At 34.5% G+C, this 21,920-nt stretch overlaps 1 protein-coding gene across 1 annotated transcript; it reads right to left on the bottom strand.

Annotated features, from left to right (window-relative positions):
- Positions 1 to 7,783: 7,783 nt before the first annotated feature.
- On the bottom strand, positions 7,784 to 12,700 carry LOC136814754 (calbindin-like). The gene is made up of 8 exons (XM_067071176.1): positions 12,613 to 12,700; positions 11,814 to 11,903; positions 11,201 to 11,257; positions 10,666 to 10,743; positions 9,849 to 9,895; positions 9,375 to 9,471; positions 8,638 to 8,709; positions 7,784 to 8,230 (listed from the first exon to the last, which is right to left on the bottom strand). The coding sequence occupies exons 2-8, from the start codon at positions 11,901 to 11,903 to the stop codon at positions 8,081 to 8,083; spliced, it is 591 nt and encodes a 196-aa protein (XP_066927277.1). The 5' UTR covers positions 12,613 to 12,700; the 3' UTR covers positions 7,784 to 8,080.
- Between the last annotated feature and the right edge of the window lie 9,220 nt (positions 12,701 to 21,920).

Below are 21,920 nucleotides of genomic sequence, written 5' to 3'. Positions count from 1 at the left end.
AGAGGCTTTATGCATTCCCGTGTCGTGCATTGGCTTAGAACTTCTTCAAAAGTCTCTGTTAAGGAGTGTTAATCTCAATATTGGTCAATGAGCGTCTCCTTTTCTTTATTATGGTACCGTTATCGAAAAGAAATGGGCGTACTTCTTCTGAGGGAGGGCGGTGCGGCACCACGGGCGTTTTTTTATATTTTGAAAAAACTTGTATGTATTTTTCAGTCAGCGAAGAAGAGTTTGGTATGGTACAGGCTACGCGACGGCATACATACCATTAAGCTTCTGCTCATCCTCTAGCAAAAAAGGTTTCTTATAGGAAGTATATCTATAGGAAGTCTCCGATTCAGACTAACATACCAACCATTGATTTCAAATCAAAGCTCCGGGAGAAATTACTGTGTGTGAGTATCACAGCTCGAATAAATAAATATTTTCTCTATGAAAACTTAGCCTCTGGTACCCAGGGTAGGGAGAAATGGCTAGATCCATCCAGCCAAAAGCATTGTTTTCACACAAACGCTAGATTGATTGAAAGTAAAATCTCGTCGCCACTTTTGAAAAATATGTTGCGCGGAAACAAGAAGTGCTAGACAACCTCGTCCCCTACGTTTTATCGGCTTTTTAATGCTTACTGCTGATGATAACGCCAGATAATACCCTAGCATTGTCTGGTTTTCGAATGCAAGATTACGTAACTCGAAAACAAAACGTCAGATTTATTTTTTTTTCTTTGCATTGCAGTTTAACTAACTTTGTAAAGTCAGATTTTTTATGACGTGTATTGTTTTGAGAATATAAAGTCTGGGATACGCGGGGATGAGGTGAGTGTGTGCGTGCTGGATTCAAATCCGTCTTTCAATATTTAAACTTAATGTACCGCAGCTCTTAAGGTTTCACTTGGGTTGCTTGAATGAGAAAGATTCCTCTCTAGCCTCCATGTCTTTTATAAGCATAACATTTTGGGCCCGATTGTTCTAAAGTGGGATTAGCGGCCGATTAGCTTAATTTTCAGTTAAATCTCGATTAGCGCCGATTAGCACATAGAGCCGTCGGTTGTTCGAAAAAATTAGGCTTAAGGGCTCTGGACATGCAATTTCTGCATTTTAAAAAGATTAATGTATAACTTTTTTTATATGTCCTGTTAAACCTACCTTTTTAGAATTTAAAAATCGAAAAATTGAGATGAAAAAATTAAATGAAGAAGAAAACGAAGAGTTTTTCGAAGAAGAGTATTTCACCTTTCAAAGCCCTAATCTCGGTAAAAATCAAACATTTTGGATTTTTTTTTGGTTCGTTTTTTGGAGATTTTAAAGGAAAGATACTTCCACAAAAATTTTCCGAAATCTATTTAGTATCTAAAAATACAATTTCGGAAAATTTTTGTAGAAGTATCTTTCCTTTAAAATCTCCAAAAAACCTCATTTTTGGCAATTTTCTCCACTAAATTTCCATACAAAAACAGCTATAACTTGGGATGTAGTTAAATAGAAAATTTTTCCGAAAAAATCTAAAAAAAGAAACTACTTGTCATTAACTTAAAAAAAGTTTGAAACAATAAAACGATTTCCCCAATGAGATTAGGCTTTTTTTGTGAAAAGTATATGAATAACGTCGTTTTGACGTTTTATTAAGGTCCATGCCACACTTATTCCTTAATTAATCATGATGTAATTACTTAAATTCATTTTTTCAAAAGCAGTTCGTTCTTAAACATGTCAAAGAAGCGAAAACATAAGGTTTTATCTTCAAATTCTGAAATTGATTTTTCACTATGACCAGAGCCCTTAAATCTGCATTAAATCGACCAAATTTTAGATTAGTTAATTAGTTAATCTGACGTCCGAGCAACGGAAGTTTAAACTAATCAAAATCTAATCTCGATTAGCGGTGAACGGAATTTATCTCTAATCGACTTTTGAACAACCGGGCCCGGGAGCTTTAAAGGCATATACTCGGCATATTTCGAGAATAAATGAGCATTGAATTGCAGATGGTTACGGCCACCCAAACAGAGATCGAGCAGCTGACAGCAGCCAAGATGACCAAAAAAAGAGAATCGATCCTCAAATTACCTCAACCTCGTTCCCTGCGTATTATCAGCTTTTTGATGCCTACTGATAGCGCTAGATAATACCCTGGCATTGTCTACCGTGAGAATCACAGCTCGAATAAATTCGTTAATATTTTATCTTTGAAAACTTGGCCTCTGATACTCAGGGTAGGCATTTTCTGCTTTTCGAACGCAAAAGATTACGTAATTCAAAAACAAAACCTCAGATTTCATTTGTCCTGGCGTCAATTAGTAACGTATATAAAGCCTGGGATACACAGGGAAAAGGTTGAAATTACCTTTGATACTATACATGTTTTTTTTTTTATAAGCATAACGCTTATAAGCATATGAAGGCTCAGATTTGCAGATTTCCTAAGCATAACATAAGCATATACGCTAGCCTGAAATATTTTTCAACTAGTCAAGTTTTCTTTCTTTTCAAAAAGGTTTGCAAGTGGTCAAGTAAGAAAAGGCATTCCACGGCTAGCCACATTCCATTGCTCAAAAATTTAAATGCTTTTTGAATCGAATATTAACAAAATTTTAAAGATTTTATTAAAAAATTTGGTTGGGTGAATCAAAAGCATAATAATTCTTAAGCATATAATAAGCATATTCTATGTCTGGATGCTTTGAAAGCTTAAGCATACTCGAGCCTGACCAAGGGGCATACACTTGCTTATAAAAAAAAAAACATGTAGCCCAAAGCTTATAAAATTCTCCCGAAGTGTCGGTTACAGGACAGTAAGAGCGCAAGTCGAATTTGAAAACATTGTTAAGGCCACATCTCAGAAAAAACGTCCCCTTGCACCAAATAGCCATCCTGGTGTTTACATGATGAGATGTGAATGCGAAAAGAAATATGTCCGAGGAGACTGGGAGACTTTCTCGCTAAGCGAGAAACGTAGTGAGTAAGGCGAGCGTTGGCTGTAGCGTAATAGGCGACTATTTTGAAAGTCTAACTTTAGCACACCATCCCCTGTTCTTATAAAATTGTTCTTAAATTATGCAATTTTACAGTACTCAGCTGCACGTTAAAGTACTTCGAATTAATTCTTATAACACACCAATGTACATGGTAACAAAAATATTGTGTTACGTTTATTATTTAATGTAAACATCTTATGAAATAATATTTTCTTAATCGAATAACTGATACAAACAAATAAATTTACATATATGCAAGTGGTATGCAAATTTATATAATAAGTAATGGTTTAGTATAGTCTGATGGTGTTTTAAATCGAGAGCTTTCTGATATTAGTTTTTTACAGATAACTTAAAAAAATGAAATATATATAAATTGAATTTGAAGTGGATAGAAGATAATAAAGATAGTTAGCCCTGGTACAGGGGATGGCCAAAAGGGGTATTGGGACGCGTTCCTGCCCCCTGGTCAAAGTCAATGAAAATTTTTAAAAGCCACAAAAGACATTTTAGTATGCTGCAAGTTCTTTGTTGAATATTGTGTGGAATAGAGTTTTACTTTTGAGTTACAGCCATAGGGACTCAGGATCTAAAATTCTTGAGGCTGGGAATATAAAAACTCTCTCCGAAAAGCCTTTCGATATTCCTTACTTTTAAGTCTTAAGCCTAAAAATGTTCTTAACATGTTCATATTTCACCCTTTTGTAGGTATTTTTGTCCATTTTTCTAAGAAATTGGAGTCTAAGTCTACGAAGCTTTAATGTTCTTAACTTGTTCTTAGCTTGTTCTATGGCCATCGAAGCCTTTATATTCTTATATAGTTTTTTCTTATGAAAAGACGTAAAATCTTCGTAATTCTTGTTGACGAATTTTAATAAGACGAAAAAGTTATCATGTAAACGAATAAATTTTGATATTAAAGAGATATGATACATTATTAAGTGAAGACATCTCTTATAAGAACATACACTGTAATATTATAATGATTTTTCTCCTAGCCGGACTTCCTAAGAATTCAAACTACCTAGAAGAGTGTGAAAAAAATCATGATAATCATAACAAATGGAAGAATTCGAGTGATATTTTCTTTGTTTTTTAAACTTTTTCAAGTAGAGACCGCGGGTCAAGTCCGCAGTTTTATTCATTGCACACCCAGCTGGCACACAACGCTGTTTCAACGTTTATTTAACGTTCACAACGTCCATATAACGTTAGATAAACGTTGAAACAACGTTGTGTGCCAGCTGGGCAGTCTGAATTTTTCTTCTTCTTAGAAATACACATTTTCTTATAAGAACAAATTATAAAAACATAAGGCTTCGATTTTGAAGATATGCAGACTCTAAAACAGCCCATTTCTTAGGAAAATTGACAAAAACACATATAAATAATGGGGAAAATAAGAACATGTTAAAAACATTATATATCGGACGGAGGATCGAGACAAAAATACCATTAGATGCTAGAAATTTCCATGTTAAAAACATTTTTAGGCTTGAAACTCAAAAATTAAGAACATTCGAAGGGTTCGAAAATTTCAGATGTTCTTATAAACAAGACGTGTAAGCAAATAATGTTTCCATATAATGGAGACACAAATTTAATCAGAGTTTAAGACAACAACAAAAAAGTGAAAATTACTGTACAACAAAATTCAAGCAAGATCCCTAATTAAACTTTTTCCTTTTTTCTGAACAGAAGAATGAAGGAACAAAAAGCACGAATCCATTTTCGTCTATCACTATTTTTTTCATTTTCATCTTCTTTCTCTTTCAATGAAAAACTCTGTGTTTGAAAGTGGGTGGGAGGCTGTGCCCATGGTAAGTTTTAATGCACTTTGAATTACACCCCTGTGTCACAGACCTGGTGGGAGCCGCATTCCTCCACTGAAAAATATTGTCCCCAGTGGGCAAAATTCCCCACAATTTCAAAATATTGATTTTGGTTGATTTTGACCTAGAAATAACAGAGTTGGATTTTGACAGAAATTTTCATCCCTCGCTGTGGGAAGAAGTTCCACCGGGGGGGGGGGGGCTGTGAGACAGGGTTGTTTAGATTATACAAGCTTTCTTTTTTCGGGGTAGTAGACATGGCTTCGTGAAAATGAACTATTTCAAGTATATGTCAAGGTATGCTGTACTTCGATTGGTTAATAAAAAATTTTACCTTTTTCTCTGAAAAGGATTCTAACAAGATAAAGTCAAGATGTCATTTTCATACATGAGTGTTGAATTTGCAGTGTTTTGGAATTAGTGTTGTTGACATGAGTGAAAGCAGGTCGTTACTGAAGACATCGCTGGGTCTGTTACGAAATTCAGGCAGTTTTCGGATGGATGATTTAAAACTTATCTTGAATGAAACTATAGACAATACTTAATATAAAGTACTAGTTATTAAGCTTTTGAAATTCAGATTCGTGCTCATTATATAGTACCTGTCGTTTTGTATAGGTCTGAGATCCAAACTAAGTATGAGTGAGCCATCCGAACTGAGATAATAATATCAATTAACGCGAGGTTAGCTAATTCGCAAAAACAAATATTCTTATCAAGTTTTTCAATGTTCACTCTTCTCTTAAGGGAAACCTTTCCTACGAGATTTAGTTTACTTTATATATCCGACATAATTTTTCAACTCAATCTTAGAGGACGTCGACTAAATTTATTTTTTCTAAAATGAAAAGCTACCACCAAAGTCTCTATATCTTTTAGATGACTCTGATAGGTGATATAAGCTCGTATACATCAAATCCAGTTTAGAATGCCGAGTGGCATGAAATAAATATGAACGCTTAGTAAAGTCTCATATTTTCTATACCTTCCCTTTTTCAGACAGCAATAATAACAACGACAGAAATGTCTTTCATCACAAGCATCAATGGAACAATCTGCACCAAAACTTATGGCACTGTCATTTTCATGAGCTGGGAATCTCGTATCTCCTTCCTAACCATCAACACAATCATCAGCATCGTCAACCTCATAATCAACATTTTTACAGTTTACTCAATCTATCGGACCAATCAAATCAAAAACCAGTCCATAAAACTCATTCTAATCGTGTCAATATCAAACGCTCTTTTTGCAGTTTTCGGCCAATCAAGTCTCAGTATTTTATTATACAAAGGTGACCATTTAAGTTGCCCTGTTACGTGGATTCTATTGATTGTTATCGAATTTTGTATGTATAGTTCACATTATTTGACAGGGATGCTTGGTTTTGATCGCTACATTAGAATCAAATATCAAAACAACTACCACCAAATTTATACTTCTTTCAGATTCTATATGAGCTTAAGTTTATTATACTTCATTATCAGCATCCAGGCAGCTCTGGGAGCTATTGCCAGATTCAACAGATCATCATCCCTGGGATTCACCCTACCTATCAATATTCTAATGTTCATGGCTGTTGCATTTTTTTACGGCAGATCAATCCAAACTTTACGCCAACACCAACAAAAATTACGTAAAAACTCAATTGTGAAGTCATCAGTAAATTTAACCAGACTGGCAACTCTGTACATCACCACAAATGCCATATTTGCAGCACCTATTGTCGTTGTTCTCGCATATTATTTCAAAAAGAGGGAAGATGCAGTGAACCAAGAAATAAAAGCTGTCATTTTCTACACAACTCTATTATTCTCAATCTTACATTGTCCAGTCAATGCAATCTGTTTCTTGAAGGTCAATAGGCAAGCAAGAATGATGATTTCAACATTGATGGGAAAAAGTATTCGTAAAGGCAGCCAAGGAACGGAGCCTGGTGAAGAAATACAATTAGGATCAATTCGAAAATTTAGAAGCAATACGGTAGGATCAGAAACTTCAACGCAAATGTGAGATCAATCTCGTATTCAGAGCCACCTGCATCACTTTTTTTATTTTACCGATAAATGGGCTTGAGCATTATCAGAATCATAAAAAAGCGAATTAAGGGACTTGAGTTTGATGTGAGGACAAACTGTTACAATGACCTTCTTCCAACGTGCACAAGATAACTCAGTTGTTTCGGACTTTGAGACAATTTTTTCACGGTGTTGACGGTGAGCCGTAAAAAGAATATAGAAAGAAGCGCAGAATCCGGAAACCCTTTGTGTGAAGGGCTAACACCTTAGATCACTCGGTAATTATATAACGTTACGGACCATAACATGATCTTTGATGATGTTAGATGATCATTTTAAAAGGTCAACTTCCGTAATCTTGTTGAGCAAGAAGGAAATAGACGAGGACCGAGTACTGAGATATATAAAAAAAGAGTTACACTGTCTGTCTCAAGCTGTGGCATTTGAAGCAAATTAATGCACCATCCTTGCTAAGTAGACCACAGCTCGGCGCCAACAAGTTGCTCAAACAATTCATGATATGCACCATTGCAATGTCTTCCATTCCACCCAATAGCTGATTGGTTGAAAGTGACGTATTGACTGATTTTACGTTACTTACAACCAATGAGCTGTTGGGTCCATGATGTAATGTCAGAAGACATTGCAGTGGTGCATATCATCAATACAATCCTCTTACTCCCCGTTTTCCACCATGGTTTGGGTTTCGATTGAACAAATAACTGGTAAAAAATAACCTGGTCTGTTACTGTAGTGTTTACTCAGTTAAGATAGCTCATCATTTTTTCTTTCAAACTACCAATGTCGATATTTGTGAATGTAACAATATTCATAATATTCACAATTGCAATGTCTTCTGACAATATATCATGGACCCAACAGCTGTTTAGAGTCCATAAGACGTTATATTAACACCAATGATGATGTGTGCAAGCTCATAAACTCAAGATTCTGATTAATTTTTCGATACAAATGAATTGGGATGACTATATTTCATTATAACTGAAGTTTATACATCGATTTATTTTAGATTTTGCTTATTTACAGGATAATATGGTACAAGTAATATGGGTAACCAAGATTTCAAAATTGTTTTATTTACAGTACAGTTTGAGTTTGTATATACATCATATTCTTGAAAAAGTGGAGCAAAACTTTCATAATTTATGTAAAGTTAAAAATCTTATTGACTTGTGATTCGGATCTTCAACCCAATTGTGGCGTAAGGGTCGATAATTTTATAGCATGTGTTCATATTAAACGACTTCTTCTGAGGCTTTCTCCGTTCCCAGGGCGAAAACAATGTCAGTTTTGGTGTAATCCAGTGCACCACTTGGTGTTAAGCATCCTGCTTCTTTCAAATATTCTTGTTTTTCGAGAATCACTTCCATGTTGTAAGGATCTTTCTATTAATAAGAAAGGGAAAAAAATGTTTATCTGTAAGCAAAATAACAAGTTTTGCAGAACCCACGCCATGAAATTAAAAGTGGGCGGCTAATGAATATAGAGTCTAAAGATGTGCAACCGAAAATATTTACTTTTCAAAAAAGTGGAATTGTTGAGATAAGTTGAGATGTGCCTATAAACCCTTGAACAAAATGGTAATGTCTAATGTCATTTAACTCACGATCAACGTGTAAAAGCGCTATTTGCTGACCTTGGGGTGTTAGATTTTGTGTTTCAAAAGATCAAAGCAACTCGTCAGGTTTTGTTAAACTGGTTGGATTCATTTTTATGTAAAATAACTTTTTTTTGATATAATAATATCTATTTCTATATTCCTCATCTATTCAGATAATTGTGTTATACTCACGTGACCGTTCGATTCAAGAACATCTTTAATAAGGGCGTATAATTCACAGCCATCGATTGCTCCCTCATCATTCTGTTGGACGACAAAATCAAAAAAGGAAGTGAAATATATAGCCTTATACAAACACAAAATTTCATGTGAAAGAAAGTTTCGAAATTAATAATAAATACCGAATAATTTTGCCGAAATTTCCGAAATTCCGTAAAAAAATAATTGCAATTCCGATACCAATTTCTTAGGTATTTTTCCTTGTTTTGACTAATTTTTCATCAAATTTGATTTTTCATGTATGAATTCCGGAAAAAGGGGATAAAGACTTTATAAGACCGAAATTCCGTGCGCCCCCTTGTCTACGTATTGAGAAATATTTGATTTCTAAGTGATACATTTTTCAAAGTAGGACTGTAAATTTCACTTCCTATCCAGTGTCAGACTAACACTACGGAGAAATTTCGCTCCTAGCAGTCGGCTTTATCGAACATTCGAAATAGACCATTGGTAATCAAGACTGATTGCACCCTGATAACGGTTTTCCGTAGGCTAGACGCAAAAATCTTCAAAGATTTTCAAAACTTTGCACCAATAGTAAGTCGTAATTAGCGCACAATGGTCCTGATTATCCATTACGCTTTGCAACTGTGAAATGGCCTATGTTTTTGATTCTACTAAGGGGCACGAGAACCGTGAAAAAAGGGACAAAGGGACTTAATACGAGTTTATTGGCATTGTAAACTCACCTGATCATAGAAGGCTAATACACGCAAAGTCGCTTTTCGATCCAATTTTGTGATGTCTTTGTATTGGTCCATGATGCTGTCTTCAAGTGGTAACAACCTATACAATAAATAATTAACTCAGTGCTTACGTGCTTAAGAAGATAACAATAAGAGTAAAATGTAATAGAAAATTAAATTAGTGCTTAAAATAACAGTCACGAGTAAATTGAAAATTAATATCTATCAAAAAACGGAAACATTTTGTGATCGCGTTTACCTTCAATGAATGCAGAAATGATCTACAGTTGATGCTCTCTAATTCGACATTCTTCTATTTGACACGCTCCATTATTCGATATTATTTAAAATCACCATCGACAAGAAACTCTCATAAACCACGCTCTAATATTCCATACGCTCCCTTATTCGATGAAAATCCAATAACCTTTGAAAATTGAATTAGAGAGCTGTATTGTTAAAGAATAAGTGACTTACTTTGAAAATCCTCTGAGTGTCACTTCTTCTTCACCAGACAATTCAATCTAAATATTCAAGAAACAAAACGTAACGATTCTTTTAAATCAACATTGTCTAAAACTTTGAGTTTTTTATTGGAACAGATTATATGATTTTCACACTCTTGTACTCCGCGAATTTTAAAAATGTCGATATTTTCTCCGGGAATTGTATTTGAATAACTCTGCTAAAGTTTTGAAGAAATCCAGGTGTTTATCCCACCATATACTAAAAAATTTCATATTTCTTTAGGTATCACGCAAAATACTAGATGCTAGTAGCAAAGCTGATGTTAGTCATCAGGAGGACTCCTTCCCAGCGATTACTCTGATCACGATATCACGCAATTTTTGTCTTCGATCACGATCAAGAAAATCAGCAATAAATTTGGATGATCACGCATCCCTTTGAAAAAGTTCAAATCACGTTTTGGCCTTTCATCACGCAATCACAAAGAAAATATCTCCAAATCACGTAATCACGCTACAAAAAAGTCTCTATCACGTCATCACGAAAACCGCCTGGGGTCCTCGTCCAGGGGATTTGCAGAATGTGTGGGATATCTAATGAAAAAGTGCCCCTAAGAGCCACTTCACTAATAAATTTTCGATCAAAGAAACTTTTACTAACTTATCTTAAGAATTTCATATTTTTTATCTGTCACGCTAATAACACAAAGTTCACAAAGTTTCACTAATAAATTCCCTCAAATTAATTTTCCTTATCTCAAAAAATGGGAAACCCAGTCTAGAAGAAAAACTTGTTCTCAATTTTTTTATAATTTTACTTAACTTACAAGTTTTGCAGTCAAACTGTCAATAATCTTTGGGTTACATCGCTGCTTCGGATTTTGTAACATGTCAAAGACAAACACCTGAAATGATGGATACGGAAAATCATGAATTTTTCTATTATGAAGAACCAGCACACCACCATCTCATAGACCTGGTAAGATTTTTTCAGCCAGTGGTTAAAAAAAGCGGACCAAAACTGAATGGGGATTGATATTCCCAATTTTTTATTATGGCTGGGGATTTGAATTCCATTGTTTTTTGAGCAATAGAATTCAGTGGGGATGGAAAAAGTAGAACAATGATTTTCAGTAAAGATTTGCTTATCTGATTATTTTCAGCGGGGACAAAAATTAGAGTAAAATTTTTACCGGGGACGATACTGTATTTTGGTAAATTTTTCCCGTGGGAAAGGGTTCCCAGTGAGGCTGTGAGAAGGGGTGTACCAACAAACTAGTTCTTAATTTGTTCGTGCACTGTATGTTATACAGTTATAAAAATGTTCTTAAATTTTGAATCTTCTTATAAAAAAACTGTTACCATAATTTCGTCTCCATCCATAGTATCTGTGTGGTCATCGTTGTAATACGTCCAAATCTGATGATCATCAAAAATAATGAAATCATAAATATTAACCCTTTAAATGCCACGGTCCTTTTCTTCTAAGCTTTTTAAGAAAATCGCTAGTTCAAATTTTAAAGGTTTATATGTCCGGATCTTGAAAGTGTTAGAAGCTCGTCCATAGCTCGTTGGATAGCGCGGAACCTGACTAAATGACGGAAAGGTGCCAGTCGTAAAACATCAAACCAATTCGCTAGAGGACAGAATAAAGTAAAATAGGGCCAAATTTAGAGGTTCTTGGATCACTCGTTGACCGAAAATGGCCAAACAACGATCAAACTCTCAAATATTTGCATTTTTTTTTACTTTTTGGCCTTAAAATCTCGCTGGAAAATTTCACTTTTTTTGCTTGCCCATGAAGCCCAATCTAACTCCTACGAATTAGACCAAAAATGACGATTTCTAACTCAAACTAGGTGGTTCGGAAAGTGGTTTAAATTACCCTCTATATAATATTTCTCTAATTCGAATAAAATTTTTGGTGCCTTGAAGATCGAATTAGAGAGTTTCAACTGTTGTAACAATTTTATACCTGCATCACATCAACAGAGGAGTATTTGAGACGACCACGAACATCCGAGAAAGCGTGTGGAAGAAGGAACGGCTCCAAGTATCGAAACATCTAAGAAAGAATGTATATAGATTTTTAGATAGATCTTTACCCAGCTGACACACTACGTTGTTTTGACGTCCATCTGACGTCCGTAACATCTATTGGATTAACGTTGAAACAACGTTGCGTGCTAGGGTAATAAGGATCATCTCTGTTTCTGTAAATTAAGGTAAATCATTTTTCCTTACAGTCGACATTACTCCAACGTTGATTTTTTAAAAGGCTCTGAGATAAAATTTCGCTCTTGATACTTATTCGCAAAATCCTAAGACTTCATAAGTTGAAAATAAAAAAATTGCCATTTGAAATGTCGTTTAAATTTATTTCGCGTTTTTTTTTTTTTAGATTTTCATCAGGACCTTTGTTTACCGGATGAATTAACACAAAAATCCGCAAATTCAAAAAATTTGATATCGACAAAGTTTTTTCTCATTAAAGTATTAAATTTAAATTAGATTTAATTAATTATCTTCTGAGAATTAGCGTAAAGTGTACCCTTTTCGACCGTAGTCGCACGGTCAGGCGTGTGCCACTTTGCTATTCAATTATCCCCCTAAACTCGATCCAATCCTTTTTTACACCTTTTTCTATTGTCTATAGGTGCGTAAAAAAGACTGGGACGGTTTTAGGGTGGTAGAACGGACAAAGAAATGCCCGCGCGGCAATTGGCGGATACCGTCGAAAAGGTGTATTAAAATGTGATATGATAATGACATACATCAGCCAGGTCAACCCATCTAGCTTTTGAGTGCGTGTAATAAGTCACAAAGGTTTTGATAAACTTCGTCAAATAAATAGCTTCGTTTTCCTGGAATAAAGTAAATTTGATATTGGAAGTACATTAACCTACCCGAGATACAAACGCTCTAGAGATTCATAAATGAACTACTTCTTCAAGAAATACTTCTTGAATTCCTTTCAAATTGATAAAAACAATTTCAAATTTCATAGATTTTCAATTGACTGTTATGTCGTTCGTAGAATCGCTTTTGTAAAGACATTTACTAAAATTTCGCAAAATGAGGCCTTTTTCGAACAGAGTGGCGGAATTCGACAAAAAGTTCGACGAAATCGAGTATCCCCCAATATTTTAATTCTACGGTTTTTTTCAGATTACAAACCTGGCTATCGGTGCCACCAAAGAAAATATTGAGAAACTCTTGCACATCTTTTGTCTTAATGTATGTCGTATCTACAAGAAAGCAGGTTATGCAGTTCATCATTTAAGTAAAAATACCAGGCGGAGGGGGCTCATTGTGACCCTTAAAAGTGCGTTTTTCAGGCTTCCCAAATTGAGAAAATTGAGAAAAATTGCACGCATTGCACACGTTTTTTTTATAAGACAAACTATATAAGAACATAAGGCTTCGATGACCAAATTGTTAAGAACAAGTTAAGAACATTGTAAGGCTTTTGCGGACTCTAAAACACCCGATTTCTTTGGAAAATGAAAAAAAAATACTGAAAAAATGGTGAAAATAAGAACATCTTAAGAACATTTTTAGGCTTGAAACTCAAAAAGTTAAGAACATCGCAAGGCTTCAAAAAATTTTGATGTTCTTATAAAAAAACGTGTATTATTATAATAACCGGTTACTTTTTCGAAGCGGGCTACATGACTTTTTGCGCAATGCAATTGGTTCTTTTCGCATGACGACGGGCCTACATTGTCCAGAGTTGCCCGTCGTTAGGAAAATTCATTGTGACGTCACTTTTTCAAAGGAAAATGAACAATGCGTTGACATCATTTCTCTCATTTTTTATTTCTGACGTCAGAAATCATAGCAATTTTTTATCTCTTTTCGCTTGTTTTTTCTGCTTTATTTCGCTATTTTTCCTGGATAAAGCGCTAAAAATCAATCAAAGTTGAAGGAAACGGTTAACAAATACAATAATGACCGGTTTTTTTCGGGCTGTACTGAAAATATTGCCCTCGGTCAACGCAACAACCTCGCAAGCTCGGTCGTTACTTGACCTCGGGCAATATTTCTCAGTACAGCCCTCACTAACCGGTCATTATTGTATTATTGTATTATGATTTTTCTACTCCGGAACAAAAATACACTCTCACCTCTAACCTAGACTAGCAAGCGTCTGTCTTTCCTTGGACACAGGAACGCGGGAATAATGCTTATAATAAAGAGTTCTTATAAAAAATAGAAATTGCCGTGGGAGAGTGGTTTGTATTCAGTGAACATATAGAAAAATAGATCCACAACGAAGTGGTTTACTAGTCTACCTCTAACCCGTAGTTTCTTGAACGCTTTCAGAAAATCTTTGCTGGTGAGATAAGGAACAATTTCCTCTTCACCTTCCCAGTATCGTTTCGGGCGTTGATCAACGGCGTCCGCCACCAACGCCTTCTTTTCTTTCTTAGTCTTTAAAACCATTTTTCGTTATCTAAAGGAGTCATAATCATATTAGATTAACTTATGATACAACGTCAAAACTAGGTACCATGAAAATGACACCCCTGTGTCAAAGACCCACTGGGGCCCCAGCCCCACTGGAAAATTTGGCAAAAATTTCGTCCCCACTGGGAAAATACCCTGGAATTTCAGCCTCACTGGGAAAATTACTTTGATTTCATCCCCGTTTGAAAGTCAATGTTTAAAAATTGTACTCCAAGACCATCCCCACTGGATTTTTTAACCTTGGAGCAATAGAATTCCTATTCCCATCGGGGTTTCAATAGTAATTTTTATCCCCACTGAGGAATTTTTATCCCCAATGAGGAAAACAGTTCCAGTGGTTCTGTGTGACAGGGGTGTAAAATGCGATGTGAAGTTAAAAGTACAATTAACGCTCTCTAATTCGACGTTCTACTATTCAAAACGCTCCCTTATTCGATAATATTGAAAGCCACCGTTAGCAGGAAACTCTCATAAACAACGCTCTACAATTCTATAAGAGTCAATTTTAATAACTACCGTAAAAAAAGGATTTTTCTACCGTGAAAAGCACAGGTCGATATCATATATAATGACCTGTGCCAACCAATCCAGATTCTATTCAGCGCGCAATCAACGCTGAGAAAAGTAATCATGACAACCATCCAAGATCTTGGATGAGGTTCAAAGTTGATATTTTTATTCCCATCGTTGAACACACAACTTAAAAATGTCATAAATGCAAAAAAGAGTCAGTGATAGAGAATCATAACATAAAATCTGATTCATTAATTAAAGTGACATTTCCATAATTAAAAGTTTAGTAATTACTGTTATACATTTGGGGATCATATGTAAAAGATTTCTTTTGCAAGAAACTCATTTCAATTACACTTGGAGGTTTCTGGGGAATTCGTAAATAGTAAACTGCATACTGATACAGTCTGCTAGACATTAATATGGTAATATTTGCTCTTCATCTTTGATTCTTTCTACAGTGATTAGATTGACACATGCGCGATAAAATTTCTATTATTGGTCTTCAGAGGTTTGATATATTCTTTGAAAAACTCAACCTCTAATACTCAGGGTAGGATTTTTCTACTGAGTACAACAACGTGGATACCTTACAGTTGTAGTTGACCGGCTTAAAAACTTAAACTAGCAAGTAGCCTGTCGCTAAGAATGCCCCGCAGAGCTTCCTTTCGAAATATCCCTAAGTAAGCAAAATAACGCATGTGTAGATTTTAAATTCATTTTATCGATAAAATTTGAGTCGGAGGAAGAAAGCTTGTTTCAACTTTACTTTTGAGATGACATGCGATAGACGGTCGCTCACATTTCAAAAAGAGAAGTTATCGCTCACATGTTATCGCAGTGGAAACGCCAAAAATTCTGAAATTGATTTGATTCTTATAAAGTAGACACTTATAATAAAAATAAATATGCTCATCTTTTTCGCCATACTTTGTTTACTTTGTAAGAACTAATTACCGAAAGGCATATTGCCTTCAATCAAGAGATATTGATTTGATTCTTATAAAGTAGATGCTTATAATAAAAATATAAATGCTCAATTTTTTCGCTATCCTTTGTTTACTTTCTAAGAACTAATTACCGAAAGGCATATTGCCTTCAATCAAGAGATATTGATTTGATTCTTATAAAGTAGATGCTTATAATAAAAATATAAATGCTCAATTTTTTCGCTATCCTTTGTTTACTTTCTAAGAATTAATTACCGAAAGGTATATGGCCTTCAATCAAGAGTTATTGATTTGATTCTTATAAAGTACCAAGTAGTAACAAAAGAGATATACTATTAGGTGCGCGCGAACATTTTTTAACCGCGAAAGAAACAACATCATGAATCTGACTCTGAACATGAATATTTTTCTGGCGAGCAAGTCCGCTACGTGAAGCAACAAAAGCCCCTGCGGGGCAATTACTTTTTAACCCTACCTCCTTGGTAATAAAGTGGCAGTAGGAAAGTTTAGCCGGGAATAAGAAAACTAAGCCATTCTGAGGTACAACTTAAAATGCCTAGCAGGCTAAAAAAGCTTCACTAGGTTTAAGGAGACAGGGACACACAAAAATCAAGGAAATAAATTCTTTTTAAATCTCTTTCTCACAACACAAGCTGACCGATAAATTCCACACTTCTAAGTACTGCTTTTTCGTGTTTATAAAAATACGACAATACGTACCAAATTTCAAAAATAAAGAAAAATATTTTTTCTAAGTTAAAATAATAAGTACCACATGTATAATCTAGAATCAATAAAAAATTTCGAAAAAATAATTTCCCTTAAAATATTTTAGTTCTATTCATAGGTTTTTCATTCATTATAGCATAAACAACAATGCAATATTGAATCTCGATGACATTTTGATTTGTAGTCCAAGCAACCAAATCTTGAATAGTATAACCTTCTGTATAAGCAATACCTTGGGAACTAGCTAGTAAATGTAAATGTGTACAATTATATTGACTTTTTGTCCGTTTTACCGCCCTAAAACCGTCCCAGTCCTTTTTTCGCACCTATAGACAATAGAAGAAGGTGTCAAAAAAGGATTCGATCGAGTTTAGGGGAAAAAATGCCCGCGCGGAAATTGGCAGCTACGGCAGGCTACGGACGAAAAAGTGTCTTTCTACATGAAGTTAAAACCCGAAAAAAAGTCTTAAAAAAGATATTAAAGGTTTTTTAAAAAAATGCCCGTATTGCGAGCCGTAATAATCTTACATGCTCTGGAACCAATGTAGGTAATCAGTTGACACAAAAGTCACACCCCCTTCTCACAGACCCGGTGGGAATTTTACAGCCAGTGGAGATAAAAAAACGGACTAAAACTTGATGGGGATTAATCTTCCCATATTTTTTTATGGCTAAGGATTTGTATTCTATTGTTTTCAAGTTAGAAAATTCAGTGGGGATGGAAAAATAGCAAATTATTTTACAGTGAGGATTATTTTTGCGTATTTAACAGTGTTGGGAAAAAATGGAGTATAAATTTACACTTGGGAGTTACTTTGGCCAATTTTTCCAGTGCGGGAGGGTGCCAACTGGATCTTTAAGGAGGGGTGTGTAAAGTCCGTTGCAAATATTATAAAATGTTATAAAATTCTCATTTCTTGACAGAATGTTTGATTGGTTTAATTTATTTATTTAGAAAAATTCAAAAAAATAAAAATATTTGTCCATTTTTATGTTTCATTTTATTTGATTTAGTATTTTCAACCTTGCTTTCCTTGAGATCAGATCTCTGATCTTCACCATATATACATTCGAGCAACGTTGAAACAAAGTCTTTTGCCAAATTGGCACCAAAGAAAACAAAGTCTTTTTTTGCTTTGATGAGATCATGATTTAAGAAAAATCCCCTTATTTTTTTTTCATCCACTGAACCATTAATCATGTATTACGTAATGGTTGATAAAAAAATTATTTTGATAGTCGAAAATGATAATGCAAATCATTGATATAGTGAAAACTTTTGGAATTTCCTTGTTAGAAATAATTTTAAATTTCAAAAAAAATGAGTCAGGGAAATTCCATATTTGCAAATTGTTTTTGCTGTTAAACTAAGGATTTATAATCTCACTGAATGTTAAAATTTCTAGAATTTTCTTAAAGTGCTGAAATCTTCATAACATCATATTCATTTAGATAGGATCAAATTTATTAATCTGAAATAAATCATACACCCCCTTCTCACAGACCCGGTAGGATTTTTTCAGCCAGTGGGGATGAAAATAGCGGACTGAAATTCGATAGGGAGAAAAACATCAAAATGTTCTAGGGATTTCCTTTATCTTACGCATCCAGTGAAGTGATGTTTTATCCTTTTATCACCGATAACTTTTCGCATAGTAAGAATTTTATTGATTTCAAAATATGAAATTGAATTTTCTTTTTCTTATTTTTTATCCGGAAGAAAAACTTTTGAGAAAAAATTACAAAATGTATCAAATTCGTAAAACTTCTCTGTGGCAATACTCGTCAATCTAATTATGGAAATGGCGTCATGATGCTATTGTAATGAGAAAAAAAAGCGAGCTAATTCTGGGCAATTCCTTGTTCTGGGTAATTTTACGCAAAAATTCCCCTGTAAAGATTCGAAGTATTTCACACACGTTTTTTATAAGAACATTCAAAAACTTTAAAGCCTTTCGAGTTCTTAAGGTTTTGAGTTTTAAGCTAAAAAATATTTTCCATTTTTGCGAGTTTTTCTATCCATTTTGCTAAGAAATCAGGGCCCGCAAAGCCTTACAATGTTCTCAACCTGTTCTTAATATTTTGGCCATCGAAGCCTCTTGTTTTTATACAGTTTGTTCTTATAAAAAACGTGCAGCAGATACAAAGCGCTGCTTTATGCAACGATATGGAAACGGACACTTTTCCCGTTTTTCGAAGCAAAAGTCATATCTATAAATTGATAGATCCCTAGATTAAAAGATTTTGTTTTAGCATGCATTTAAATTTCGGCCAATCAAAATTGAAGTAAGAAATACAAATCTTTCACGTTTACAAGAAGTACCTCAAAATATTTTGAAATAGATTTTAAAGAATCTTTTAGGTAATTTAATCTGAAATTTAATCAGAGAATTACTCAGAATTGCACCACCAAAAAAGTACAATATGCGTCAAAAAATTTCGTATCTTGATAATGAATGCAAATTACACGTTTTTTATAAGAGCATCCAAAATTCTTAAGCCTTCGAATGTTTTAACATGTTCTCATTTTCACATTTTGGAAGTATTTTTGTCCGTTTTTCTAAGAAAAATAGGTGTTTATTGTCCGCAAAGCCTTGAAATGTTCCTAACTTGTTCTTAATATTTTGGCCATCGAAGCTTTATGTTTTTATATAGTTTGTTCTTATAAAAAACGTACAGAAGAAGGGAAGAAAGCTTCGAGAAATTGGATAAACCTTGATAAAAGACCTTACACGCCTTTTTTTATAAGAATGGTTTCATAAAATCATAAAAGATCTAATCACCCATTATTCAATCAACGGACGAATTTTGCATGCTAGCATTGCCTCGATAGTATACAGGGTGTCCCTAATAAAAGTATCGAGTTTGAACATGCGATTGAGTAAAAAAGTTTGTGTGTGTTATCGCTAAAACAGGGCCGGCGAATCGGTTTTAAAAGTGAGGGGGCTAAATGATATAGTGACTAAGGAGGCCCCACCATGGTCGGGGCCGACGGGCCGAAAAATTTTTGAAATTATGGTACTCTACATTGGCCTAGAAGTGGTCTAAATTAAATCTTTATTAAGTTATTGGATTGAAAAAAATCAAAGAAGTTAGGCGTTTTTTCATAAGTAAAAGTAGATTGAGAGTATGCTTTAACAGACAGTAAGCATACAGTAATAAAAATTAAAATTGTCCAAAGTAATTAAAGCGATGCTCTCGAGTCGACACAAACTCTCTACCAACTTCATCTATATCAAGTTTATCCGTCAGATCAGAGATTTGGGAAAAGAGGATAAGAAATGCGCTATTCATCTATTTGAAGCTAGGCTGTAGAATCTTTTGTTTCTATTGAAATGTCTGCGGCCGATCGATTGTTTTTATTCTGGACCAATCAGAGCGCTTGATTCGTTATGCGCACAAGACTAGAAGTACAAACAAAAAATGGCAGCCGTGATTGATATCGAAAGTGAAATAATTTTTTTTTTAAATCGCGGATTTTGATATTTTTTATAAGCACTTTTCACTTTGAACGCAGTGTTTCTCAAGCCTTCGTCGTTGTGCCTGAAGGGGAGAATTTCCCAGCTTTGACCAAAATATTTTCCTTATAGAATGATCGAATCAATTTGATCAATTTATACATACTGTAGCTAAAATAATTGAAATTCACATTATAAAACCAAAAATGATAAGCTTGTAAAACTAGGATAATTTTTGGTTATTTCTTGAACTAGAGTTTCTAAGAAACAATATCATGGAGGCCTCTTCAGCCGGGTAGTGATGTTGGGTATTAGAACAAATTGGAAACACTCCCCAGTCTCTTTTTCACAAAGAACTCACTGGAAAGCTTTATTCAAGGACTTTTTTCTTGAACATTGGTTAACCTGTACGTAACGCCATTTTGTTTCGGCCTTCCTTCTTGCTCAACTATTCTACAGCCTCGCTTCTTCAAAGGGTGCCGAATTCAAAGGGAAAGAATAGGAAAACAGCGAGCGGCAGCGGCGTTTCTTATCCTCTTTTCCCAAATCTCTGGTCAGATTTTTATGGATATGGAGCAAAAGAAAGATTGTTAAACCGTTTTGGCTTCATTGTTGAACGTAGCCAAGTCTTTTTTCTCTCGCCCTCTCTTTCTCTCTCTCACTCTCTTTTTTTTTTTTTTTTTTTGCAAAAAAGTGGAGGGGCTACAGCCCCCCTAGCCCCCCCGGTTTCGCCGGCCCTGGTAAATCCATTTCATCATGGATATTCATAACTTTTTTGGGAAAATCATCCTAAAATATTCTTACAGCATTCCTAGGTTAGGACTAGATTTAACATTTAGTACATACGTTTCAAGCATAAAATGACATTTTGTGAAAGGGGTGAGCCTTACTTGGGGGTAATTGACAATTTATAATTGACAATGCTCTAAAAATGGCATTCTTAGCTTGAGTAGCAAAATTCCATGATGGTGATATTCTTAGCATTATTCTTAGTGTTCATCATGGACATTCTTATAAAGTGTATTCTTATAAAAAAAAGCGTGTATGTGCTATCGGTCAGGAGCTTCGAAACAGAAAAAAATTAACTTTCAGAAAAATATTTACTTTTTTCAAGAATATTTATTTTTTTCAAATAATGCCTATGTAAATTTTAGTTTTAAGCTACCATAGGAACGTACAGAACACACAGAAAAAACCCGAGCGATCTTTCCGCGATCTTTCAATCTGATGAAATAAACTTCGAAACCTAAGAAGAACTTATAAATTCCCAAATAAACCGAGCCAAGGGAACTTTTCTTCACAAACTTCACAAAGTCTGAATCGAAGACCTTTATGCACTAAACCTGATGAAGCAGGAATCCGTTAGTGGATACCAGCAGCCTGCGGACTTTCCTTTCCGCAACTCAGCGAAAAACAACCGTAATTTCTTTTTCCAATTAACCGTCATTTTTATGACGTTTTAGGTGGAGTTAGCATTTCATATTGTAATTTAAAGTGTTTACTTTGAAGCATGTATCATACTTTCGATGCATCACCTATTATTCATTCATCAAATTTTCTTTTATAAGAAAACTATAAGAATTTTAGATTTCTAGGAACTAAGCTCTTAGAAGATCATTTATAAGAACTATATATGTTAATGTGATTGTTATTTTTTTTTTTAACTAAGAAATAAAACGTGAAACTTTCTTGATTGATTATAATTACAGAAATTAAAGTTCCTAGTCTGACAGCACTTTAGATTAGGATTCTATTAGTATTCACAGTTTTTGCCATGTTCTTATAAAAAAAACAATTGATGTCACGCAATGAAAATATTTCAATTATTTACAAAAAAGAAATCTCCTAAGGAGGAGAGAAAACACCATAAACCTATCTCTTCTATCAAAATACTAAAGGAAAAGACACTGCGAAGGAGGGTGCTTGTAAAAGGGGAATCCCTGATAGAAATAATTGCTATGT

Source organism: Clytia hemisphaerica, unplaced genomic scaffold (assembly GCF_902728285.1).
Source record: "Clytia hemisphaerica strain Z4C2 unplaced genomic scaffold, Clytia hemisphaerica genome assembly, whole genome shotgun sequence".
In the NCBI taxonomy this organism is placed as follows: Eukaryota; Metazoa; Cnidaria; class Hydrozoa; order Leptothecata; family Clytiidae; genus Clytia; species Clytia hemisphaerica.
This window is presented reverse-complemented; position numbering and strand designations above follow the sequence as displayed.